The following is a 12,079-nucleotide window of genomic DNA, read 5'->3' on the forward strand; positions in this document are numbered from 1 at the left end:
AATCTCCATGGGAACGCTGATGGACTCTCGAGATTACCTTTACCTAAAGAGTCGTCAATGCTTGGTAATATTTTCTATTTCGAAGACGTCGATAACACTCCTGTAACCGCAGGACAACATAAGAAGTAAACCAGAAATAATCCACTCCTGTCAGAAGTTAAGGACATGGGGCTGGATTCTCTGATTCTGTGGCTATGTCCGGAGCAAGCGTCTGGTCTTACAACCAAAAGTCGGCTCCTCCTCCGCACCGATGCTCCGCCCTGTGGGGGGGCTGGCAACCGAGCCACGTAAAGCCCCCGGCTTTACCTGCCGATACGGACACAGAATGCCCGGTCCGTGGCCGCGCAGGCGCACGGCGGTGGCCTGCTGTGGGTGCGCCGTACAATGTGCCGGCCACGCACGGCCCACGCCCCACCAGCCCCCGCCGAAGCCCCCCCCCGCCAGCGGAACCGCACCCCCCCCTCCCCCGACTGTGGCACCGCTGGACACTGTCTGCAGCCACCACGCAAGGTTTACGAAGGTTGAGAGGACACGCGACCAATGCCATTGGGCCCATCGGGGACGGAGCATCGGGGGAGGGCCTCAGGTGACATCCTGCGGCCATCCCAACAGCGTGCGGCGTACTCCATGAGCACACTGTTTTTGAAGGGACAGAGCATTGGAAAAATGGTGCTGCCCCTGATTTCGGCCTAACAGGAGATTCTCCGGCCGATCGCGATTTCAAGGAGAAGGCAAGAATGTGTTGGACTTGTGAAAAGATTTGTAACTTGCTGCCACTAGTGTCATCACAGCCACGGAAGTGGCTAGAAGGACCATGGCAAAGAGTTACTATTGATTATGCCAGGTCCTTGGAAGGACGGATGTTCCTCATTGTGGTCGACGCACACTCAAAATGGCCCAAAGGCACCATTGTGAAGACTCTGTCCTCAGAGAGAACAACAGAAAGACTCTCTGATCCTGAGGCTCAGTGTTGACGCTGTTGGCAACGTCGTTGCGATTCTCGACGGCGTCAACACAGCCGCAGGATCAGCAATTCTGGCCCCTATATACAGAGTAAAGCTCCCTCAACACTGTCCCCATCAAACACTCCCAGGACAGGTACAGCACGGGGTTAGATACAGAGTAAAGCTCCCTCTACACTGTCCCCATCAAACACTCCCAGGACAGGTACAGCACGGGGTTAGATACAGAGTAAAGCTCCCTCTACACTGTCCCCATCAAACACTCCCAGGACAGGTACAGCACGGGGTTAGATACAGAGTAAAGCTCCCTCTACACTGTCCCCATCAAACACTCCCAGGGCAGGTACAGCACGGGGTTAGATACAGAGTAAAGCTCCCTCCACACTGTCCCCATCAAACACTCCCAGGACAGGTACAGCACGGGGTTAGATACAGAGTAAAGCTCCCTCTACACTGTCCCCATCAAACACTCCCAGGACAGGTACAGCACGGGGTTAGATACAGAGTAAAGCTCCCTCTACACTGTCCCCATCAAACACTCCCAGGACAGGTACAGCACGGGGTTAGATACAGAGTAAAGCTCCCTCTACACTGTCCCCATCAAACACTCCCAGGACAGGTACAGCACGGGGTTAGATACAGAGTAAAGCTCCCTCTACACTGTCCCCATCAAACACTCCCAGGACAGGTACAGCACGGGGTTAGATACAGAGTAAAGCTCCCTCTACACTGTCCCCATCAAACACTCCCAGGACAGGTACAACACGGGGTTAGATACAGAGTAAAGCTCCGTCTACACTGTCCCCATCAAACACTCCCAGGACAGGTACAGCACGGGGTTAGATACAGAGTAAAGCTCCCTCTACACTGTCTCCATCAAACACTCCCAGGACAGGTACAGCACGGGGTTAGATACAGAGTAAAGCTCCCTCTACACTGTCTCCATCAAACACTCCCAGGACAGGGACAGCACGGGGTTAGATACAGAGTAAAACTCCCTCTACACTGTCCCCATCAAACACTCCCAGGACAGGTACAGCACGGGGTTAGATACAGAGTAAAGCTCCCTCTACACTGTCCCCATCAAACACTCCCAGGACAGGTACAGCACGGGGTTAGATACAGAGTAAAGCTCCCTCTACACTGTCCCCATCAAACACTCCCAGGACAGGTACAGCACGGGGTTAGATACAGAGTAAAGCTCTCTCTACACTGTCCCCATCAAACACTCCCAGGACAGGTACAGCACGGGGTTAGATACAGAGTAAAGCTCCCTCTACACTGTCCCCATCAAACACTCCCAGGACAGGTACAGCACGGGGTCAGATACAGAGTAAAGCTCCCTCTACACTGTCCCCATCAAACACTCCCAGGACAGGTACAGCACGGGGTTAGATACAGAGTAAAGCTCCCTCTACACTGTCCCCATCAAACACTCCCAGGACAGGTACAGCACAGGGTTAGATACAGAGTAAAGCCCCGTGCTGTACCCCTCTAATAACTCAGTCTATCTTTACCAGCCTGCTCTAAGCCACGTGCTGGGGTGTGATGTTGTTGATCAACCCTGTCTAACTCTCTAGATGTCTGTCTGTGGAAAGAGGCAGAGCATGTGTATCCTGTCCTTTTATATGGTAATGCCATCTCTGGGTGTCCTGATTACCTATTGGTTGTGTCCTGTTCTAAGCTGTATGTCTGCATGTCATGACAACTCTGGTGTTCCCTCTAGCGGTTACTTAGTTGTAGTGTATTCACACTCACCCCTTGTGTATATACAGTGATGCATATCACCACAAGAGGCACTGTGATTACTGAGAAGTGAACAGACTGCTTCCAGAAAGAAGAAGTTGCATTCATATCGCACCATTTCTGATTTCAGATCACCCTAAAGTACTTTGTGAAGCTCATTAATTACTTTGAAGTTTAGTCACAGATGGAATGTCAGGAATGTGGCAGCCAATAATCTCTTTTCCTGTTTATCGTGATGGAGGAATAAATATTGGTCAGGATTGACCCGCCCCACATCGAAATCGTGCTACGTAATCTCCTACATACACCTGAAATGGCAGGCAGGCCTCAGTTTAACAACTTGTCTAAAAGGCAGCGTTTCTGACAGTGCAGCACGCCCTCTGTCTGCCACTGGAGGGTCAGCCTGGATTAATCTGCTTAAATTGTGAACAGTGCAGCTTTGTGACTCAGATAGTGAGAGCGCTCCCAAATGGGACATAGCTAAGACAGCAAGACAGAGGACAGAGTCACCGGGACATTGTGCCGTGCGTCTCCATGTCGGTTGAGATTGGTTTGGGAGGCCTGGACCAGAAAGTGCGCTGCCCCAAACGATGCTAAATAATCCACGTGGGGAGAGCTTGGTGTCGCAATTTCAGAGATGGAGCAACTTGTGATATTTGTAGCTAATTTAGAAAATACATTTCTTTAAAATCTTGTGAATGGTTCTTCTCTACAGCCCTCCATTTCGAGTGACAAGCTACAGCATTTGTTCTGGTCCTGTATTGAAATTACTGGGTGAAAGTTGGCATTTGGCACAATGCAGATTGACCTTACCTGAAGCACCATCTATGGTCTTCACTTCCATTAACCGTGAGGCCTACAATCACAGGCTCACCTGAGCGAAACCTCGCTCGGAGAAATCGAGGCAGACTTCTCTCCAAATCCAAAATTGTTATTGCTCGCTAGAAAATAAGGTCACAAATTTGAGAATCAGAGAGAACAACTGCAAACAATAAACAAAAGACAATGAAACTTTGGTTTAAAATGGCAATTTCAGTAATGAGGTTCTAATGACTTCGGGAAAATAAAACAACAATTTGAAACCTCTCTTTCTGATTGAAATTAAGTCACTAATTGGAGCTTTACTCTGTATCTAACCCGGTGCTGTACCTGTCCTGGGAGTGTTTGATGGGGACAGTGTAGAGGGAGCTTTACTCAGTATCTAACCCGGTGCTGTACCTGTCCTGGGAGTGTTTGATGGGGACAGTGTAGAGGGAGCTTTACTCTGTATCTATCCCCATGCTGTACCTGTCCTGGGAGTGTTTGATGGGGACAGTGTAGAGGGAGCTTTACTCTGTATCTAACCCCGTGCTGTACCTGTCCTGGGAGTGTTTGATGGGGACAGTGTACAGGGAGCTTTACTCTGTATCTAACCCCGTGCTGTACCTGCCCTGAGAGTGTTTGATGGGGACAGTGTAGAGGGAGCTTTACTCTGTATCTAACCCCGTGCAGTACCTGCCCTGGGAGTGTTTGATGGGGACAGTGTAGAGGGAGCTTTACTCTGTATCTAACCCCGTGCTGTACCTGTCCTGGGAATGTTTGATGGGGACAGTGTAGAGGGAGCTTTACTCTGTATCTAACCCTGTGCTGTACCTGTCCTGGGAGTGTTTGATGGGGACAGTGTAGAGGGAGCTTTACTCTGTATCTAACCCCGTGCAGTACCTGTCCTGGGAGTGTTTGATGGGGACAGTGTAGAGGGAGCTTTACTCTGTATCTAACCCCGTGCTGTACCTGTCCTGGGAGTGTTTGATGGGAACAGTGTAGAGGAAGCTTTACTCTGTATCTAACCCCGTGCTGTACCTGTCCTGGGAGTGTTTGATGGGGACAGTGTAGAGGGAGCTTTACTCTGTATCTAACCCCGTGCTGTACCTGTCCTGGGAGTGTTTGATGGGGACAGTGTAGAGGGAGCTTTACTCTGTATCTAACCCCGTGTTGTACCTGTCCTGGGAGTGTTTGACGGGGACAGTGTAGAGGGAACTTTACTCTGTATCTAACCCCGTGCTGTACCTGTCCTGGGAGTGTTTGATGGGGACAGTGTAGAGGGAGCTTTACTCTGTATCTAACCCCGTGCTGTACCTGTCCTGGGAGTGTTTGATGGGGACAGTGTAGAGGGAGATTTACTCTGTATCTAACCCCGTGCTGTACCTGTCCTGGGAGTGTTTGATGGGGACAGTGTAGAGGGAGCTTTACTCTGTATCTAACCCCGTGCTGTACCTGTCCTGGGAGTGTTTGATGGGGACAGTGTAGAGGGAGCTTTACTCTGTATCTAACCCCGTGCTGTACCTGTCCTGGGAGTGTTTGATGGGAACAGTGTAGAGGAAGCTTTACTCTGTATCTAACCCCGTGCTGTACCTGTCCTGGGAGTGTTTGATGGGGACAGTGTAGAGGGAGCTTTACTCTGTATCTAACCCCGTGCTGTACCTGTCCTGGGAGTGTTTGATGGGGACAGTGTAGAGGGAGCTTTACTCTGTATCTAACCCCGTGCTGTACCTGTCCTGGGAGTGTTTGACGGGGACAGTGTAGAGGGAACTTTACTCTGTATCTAACCCCGTGCTGTACCTGTCCTGGGAGTGTTTGATGGGGACAGTGTAGAGGGAGCTTTACTCTGTATCTAACCCCGTGCTGTACCTGTCCTGGGAGTGTTTGATGGGGACAGTGTAGAGGGAGCTTTACTCTGTATCTAACCCCGTGCTGTACCTGTCCTGGGAGTGTTTGATGGGGACAGTGTAGAGGGAGCTTTACTCTGTATCTAACCCCGTGCTGTACCTGTCCTGGGAGTGTTTGACGGGGACAGTGTAGAGGGAGCTTTACTCTGTATCTAACCCCGTGCTGTACCTGTCCTGGGAGTGTTTGATGGGGACAGTGTAGAGGGAGCTTTACTCTGTATCTAACCCCGTGCTGTACCTGTCCTGGGAGTGTTTGATGGGGACAGTGTAGAGGGAGCTTTACTCTGTCTCTAACCTGTTCTAGTTTCAGAGAAGCGGGGAGGGAACTGACAAGAATTTAGTTCCTTACCTGAAGTTTCCAGACACTCTTACTGTCTTTGGAAACCTTTTCCACGGTCTTGCTCATCAATGCAATCAACAGGTTGAGGAGGAGGATGTACGTTAGGATGATGTAAGATATCAGCAGGAAGATGAAAACCTCTTTGAACCTGTAGTTGGTTGTGAACTCCAGATCGCCCATCCCAATGGTGAAGCGGAATAGTTCCAAGAAGGTTGTTGAAAAGCTCTTGTAGGTGGCTGGCACCTTGTGACACCGTGATTTGGTATTATTGTAAACACGATCTTCAATAAGCACCACCAGAGCTGTGGGGACAAGGGCAAAATGTTGAGAGGGCAAGTTTTTTGTTTCTGACAGGAAAGTCTGTTCACCATATGATTCAGTTCCACAGAAGTTATAAATAAATGACACCATTGTACTGGACACACCTGAGATGTGGTCAGAATTGTGATAAAGAAAAATAAAAATATTTATGAACAAATGAGACAAGTGGTGTATTTACATTGTAGTAACCAGCATGGTAAAGATACGGTCCGAGCTGTCCCTTTGAGGCCTGAGCCAGTGAATACCCACCGGGTACCACACCCAGGAAGGGGCAAAGCGGGAGATGAGATCCAGCATGGCGTTTACCCCCCTTTGTATGGCCGTACGGCCATGTTGCTGTTTGCAGGTACCCTGTGCACTGCGGCACATTGTGAAGATTTTACCCCCCCCCCCCCCCCCCCCCCCCCCCCCCCTCACTGTGGCATGGGTGTTACCTCCTCCCTCCTCCCCCCGTCCCCCGCTTGCCTATCCTCCAACTCCTTCCTTCTTGATTTCTGCCCCCTCCCCACCAGTTGCTGGTCAGGAGTCAGGAACACGTCTCCGAAGAGGCTGGTGTATTGCTGCCACTTCGATGGAACCCTCCCTCTGAACCCCTGATAGCAAATTTTATTTTTTCTAGATTTAGGAACTCCGCTGGCCTGGATTAGCCAGTCAGAGGCCCTGGATGGCGCTGTCGACCTCCATCTGACCCTGTCCCCACAGAGAGCTCAGGGTGCTCCGAGACCCCGAAGACCACCACTGAAGACCATGGCTCCATCTTCACCCCCACCACCTTGGGCATGGCCTTGAAGGAGGTGGTCCAGAAACCGATGAGCTTGGGACAGGACTAGAACGTGTCGGTGTGGTTGGCTAGAACCCCCTGACATCATTCGCACTTATCCTCCACCTCCTGAAAGAACCTGCCAAGCCTGTTCTGCTCAGGCGCGTCCTGTGCACCATCTTTAACTGCGTTAGACTCAGCGCATGAGGAGGTGGAGTTTACCCACTGCAGAGCTTCAATGCAGAGTCCTCCCCCTATCTCCATGCCTAGTTCTTCCTCCCATCTTTCTTGTGTTTCGTCCAGTGGGGCCATTACCTCCTCTGACAGTCATCCATATACGTCAGCACATATACCGTTCCCTAGTCTGTCCTGGGCTAGTCGTCTGTCCCGTAGGGTGTGTCCACATATGTGGAGGAACGTAGTGGTCTTCTTGTCTAGGAACTCCCATTCTTTCCCTTTCAGGAGCTGAAGCTTCTCCATTGGTTCCCCCAGGGCTGCTATTTTACCCTCATGTACAAGTGCCTCACCGTTAGCACCCCTTCATCCTTTCTCCAGGCTCTGTAGGTGGCGTCTATCTTCGCCGGGATGAATCTATGGTTTCTGCAGATGGGGGCAGCAACAGACATGTGACCAGGTTTGACTTAGTGTCTGAGCTGGTTGCACGTCCTTAATGTGGTGACTACCCCACTGGGCTCCTCGAGTATGTGGCAGGGGAATGGGAGTGGGGGCAGTGGCCAGCGCCTGAAGGGACGTCCCAATACAGGAGGCCGCCTCCATCTGCACCCTTCTGCCCCATTAAAGATCGTGGGGTCTGGGGCTGCGGGTACGTGAGGCTTTTTATCACGCTGAAGATGGGGGCTCCACAGGCAGTCAAGAGTATTACTGTCTGTCGCTAATCTCCACTGATAGTGTTAGCCCTGAAAAAGTAGCGCATACGATATTGTATCGAATCTTCAATGCCAACATCAAACATAGACATAGAACAGTACAGCACAGAACAGGCCCTTCGGCCCTCAATGTTGTGCCGAGCAATGATCACCCTACTCAAACCCACGTATCCACCCTATACCCGTAACCCAACAACCCCCCCCCCCTTAACCTTACTTTTTTTTAGGACACTACGGGCAATTTAGCATGGCCAATCCACCTAACCTGCACATCTTTGGACTGTGGGAGGAAACCGGAGCACCCGGAGGAAACCCACGCACACACGGGGAGGATGTGCAGACTCCGCACAGACAGACAGTGACCCAGCCGGGAATCGAACCTGGGACCCTGGAGCTTTGAAGCATTTATGCTAACCACCATGCTACCGTGCTGCCCCTCACATCAAGCTTTCCGAAGAGGGATATTTTGTAAACAGTATAACCTTATTCTGGTGGCGCTGTAGGAAATGACCATCTCCCAACAGTTAGCAGTGCGGACTATAGCTCCACTTTCACTCTCATCAGCAATTTAGTGGCCACAGAGGAATCCAAAACGAGAGGCGTAAAGAAACTTACTTTATTCCAAAGTAAACTATATGCACAGCCCACCCCAGGACCCAGCTGGGCCGGTTTTATGATAGAGCCCATTACCACGTTGCTGGGCCCCCTGCCCCTCAGTGGAGAATTTTGTATTCTCTGAGTCTCATGGGGGGGGGGCTAATTGGTCTGTCCCCATCTGTCTCGTGCGAGTTATAACAGTCTCCTTATCTGAGGATGTTCTTGCTACGGAGGGAGTGCAGTGAAGGTTTACCAGACTGATTCTTGGAATGGTGGGTGTGACGTATGAGAAGAGATTCAATCAGTTCAGATTGTATTTGCTCGGGGGCGGCACAGTAGCACAGTGGTTAGCACTGCGGCCTCATGGCGCCGAGGTCCCAGGTTCGATCCCGGCCCCGGGTCACTGTCCGTGTGGAATTTGCACATTCTCCCCGTGTCTGTGTGAGTTTCACTCCCACAACCCAAAGATGTGCAGGGTCGGTGGATTGGCTACACTAAATTGCCCCTTAATTGGGAATAAAAAAGAATTGGGTACTCTAAATTTATTTTTAAATGATTCTATTCGCTGGAGTTCGGAAGAATGAGGGGGGGGATAAAACTATAAAATTCTAACAGGACTGGGCAGGGTAGATGCAGGAAGGATGTTCCCGATGGTGGGGGGAGTCCAGGACCAGGGGTCACAGTCTGAGGATACGGGGTGGACCATTTAGGACGGAGATGAGGAGGTTTTCCTTCACCCAGTGAATGGTCAGCCTGTGGAATTCTCTGCCACAGAAAGTAGTGGAGGCCAAAACATTGTATGTTTTCAAGAATGAGTTAATCATGGAATCCCTACAGTGCAGACCATTCAGCCCATAAAGTCTGCACTGTTTCTCCAATAGAGCTTCTTACCTCGGCCCAATCCCCCACCATATCCATATAATCCCACCCAATCCCCGGACACTAAGGGCAATTTATCGTGGCCAATCCACCTAACCTGCACATAAGAACATAAGAACTAGGAGCAGGAGTAGGCCATCTGGCCCCTCGAGCCTGCTCCGCCATTCAATTAGATCATGGCTGATCTTTTGTGGACTCAGCTCCACTTTCCGGCCCGAACACCATAACCCTTAATCCCTTTATTCTTCAAAAAACTATCTATCTTTACCTTAAAAACATGTAATGAAGGAGCCTCAACTGCTTCACTGGGCAAGGAATTCCATAGATTCACAACCCTTGCAGCAGTGCTAACCACTGTGCCACCCTGCCACCCCCTTTAAAAAAAATAAATATAAATATAGCTCTTGGGGATTTAAGGATATGGGGGAGGGGCAGCAGGAACAGGTTACTGAGTTAGGTGGTTAGCCCTGATTATATTGAATGGTGGTGTGGGCTCGACGGGCTGAATGGCCTACTGCTGCTCCTCTTTCTTATGTTGTTATCATATAATCATTGTCTCCAATGTGATGAATGTAGGAATTTTAGATATAGTATAATGTATTATAATATCGGTATTGGTACAGTAAGGGTTAAAAGCCTGGGTTAGTGTGCATGTGACTGCTAAAGTAACGTTTCAAAAGAATCCTGGGCGCGATTCTCCGAAATGGAGACAAAGTCCCGAAGCCGGAGTGAAAACCGGAATGTTTCACTCCGGCGTTGGAGCCCGCTCCCAGCCCCCTATTCTCCCGCTCCGATGCGTATTTTACGCACGCTGGGCCTTGGCGCGTAAATGACGCGGCTGGCGTCGTGTAAATGATGTCCTCCCCGAGGCCGCCGCGCAAGAAGATGGCGGATGGATCTTGCGGAGCAGCAGAGGAAAGGAGGTCCTCCTTTAGAGAGGTCGGCCCGCCGATCGGTGGGCCCCGATCGTGGGCCAAACCCCATCGAAGGCCCCCCCCCCGGTGCAGGAACCCCCCCCCCCCTCCCCCACAGGCCGCCCCCCCCCCCCCCCCAGCGTTCCCGCGCAGTTCCTGCCGGCAGCGACCAGGTGTGGACGGCACGGGCGGGAACCTGTCGGGTCGGAGCGGCCGCTTGGCCCATCCGGGCCGGAGAATCGCCGCTCGCTTTTTGCAAACGGCGAGCGGTGATTCTCCGAGCGGCCAGCCGTGATTCTCGCCGCGCTGGTTTGGGGGGGTGGGAGAATCGCATGCGGGTGCCGGGGCGGCGTGGCGGGACTCACGCGGCGATTCTCCCACCCGGCGTGGGGGGGGGGGGGGGGGGGGGAGAATTCCGTCCCCTGTTTTGAAAGGTTGAGAGCCAGGGGTACAATTGGGGCACTGCAAAAAGCTTGGGCTAGTGCAGTTTTGTTTAGTTTAAGGGGGTTCCCCGTGGAGTTAATTAGATTTCAGCTCGGTGAGATGATGTAGTTACTGGGTGCAGCTAAGGTATCAGGAATTTTGCAGGAAAGCAGAGACTCGATGAAGCTGTGAGCAGAAGTCAAGCATTTTGCTCTCAGCAGTTGTTAAATATATGTCTGTAGACAGATTATCAGATTCTTTACAAGCTGTTCAGAATGGTCTGACTAGCAGGTGTTATGGGACAGGGTTTAGAGAACCCCAAAGTGTCTCATGGAGTTCACCTGACCCACAACTTTTAATAGATTGTGTTATGGGGAGCACACGGCCCACTCTACAGGTGTGGTACAGCAGAAATGGAGAAGTACTTTTTAAAGCAAAACAATGTTTATTCAATGAACTCCAGGTAACCTTTTTAAAACATACAGTGAACATCTTAGCAACCATTAATTCAAATACAACCCCCAAAGAATACAACACTAAGTAATCCTTTAAGCTTTCCTTTAAGGCCATACGACTTAAAACACCTTTTACCAGAAGCACATCAGGTTAAAGTTATTACTGTTATTAGTTTTAAATCACCAGGATTGATTTACAGTCTTTAGATTACAGAGAGAGATTCAGACACCTTCTGGCTGTGACTGCAGCTATCCAGCTCTGAAAACAAAACTAAAGCACACCCTGCCGCAAACAGTCTAAAACAAAAAGTAAAAATATGACAGACAGCCCAGCTCCACCCACACTCTGACATCACTGCAGTAATAAACACCCATTTCTTAAAGGTACTCTCACATGACACAGGTGTGCTGAAGTAGCTTTTTAAGAAATACAGCCAGAGTTTCTGCTTGGTTCTGACATGATTCAGATCTTTTCTTTAAAGCAGTGTCAAAAGATCTCTCTTTCTCAAAGAGCACCTCGGTAAAGCAGGTATTCCTGAGGGTTAACTATATTTCAACAGTGGATTGAGAACTTTACTGTGTTAATAATAAGGTTTGTTTTAATATTGCATATCCATATTTCTTTGTGAGGAGTGCATTTTGTAAGACTGTGTGAAGTATCCATTCCGCACAGTCTTACAAAGTTATTGGGGTCTGATCTGGGATCGTAATACCAACTGCTCGCGTTTTGTTGCCAAGCACTCCGTCATTTCACCGCTCACCTTGCTACAGCCAACTGTGAAGTAAATAGATTCTTTGTGATCTGATTGCACGGAACTTGACTGGCTGTTAAACAGCCGGTTTCCCCGATCACAAGTATATTTATAATCAATTAAAACATATTCGATAAAAATGAGAAGCACACACAATCTGTTTTAGTATTGCCAATGACCATTTCATCAGGGGCAGGTTCATTGTCAATTCCCACAGGCTCGAGGATGATACTGGAGGCTTACACTTGGGTTACCGCACAAAACTTATAAAGGAGGTGAGATCCTCAGCTTTACTTATAAAGCACGGGGCGGCACAGAAGCCCGGACCCTGCTGCCTC

General features: G+C 50.1%; 1 protein-coding gene across 1 annotated transcript in view; it reads right to left on the bottom strand.

Annotated features, from left to right (window-relative positions):
* Nucleotides 1-3,517: 3,517 nt before the first annotated feature.
* The window catches only part of LOC119975139 (transient receptor potential cation channel subfamily V member 1-like), a 35,748-nt gene continuing 27,186 nt past the window's right edge, over nt 3,518-12,079 (bottom strand). The window contains exons 10-11 of the mRNA XM_038814711.1: nt 5,763-6,055; nt 3,518-3,649 (exon numbers count right to left, since the gene is read on the bottom strand). Coding sequence (XP_038670639.1) covers nt 3,518-3,649; nt 5,763-6,055 — 425 coding nt within the window. The remainder of the gene's footprint in view (nt 3,650-5,762; nt 6,056-12,079) is intronic.

The sequence above is a fragment of the Scyliorhinus canicula genome, chromosome 12 (genome assembly GCF_902713615.1).
Source record: "Scyliorhinus canicula chromosome 12, sScyCan1.1, whole genome shotgun sequence".
NCBI lineage: Eukaryota > Metazoa > Chordata > Chondrichthyes > Carcharhiniformes > Scyliorhinidae > Scyliorhinus > Scyliorhinus canicula.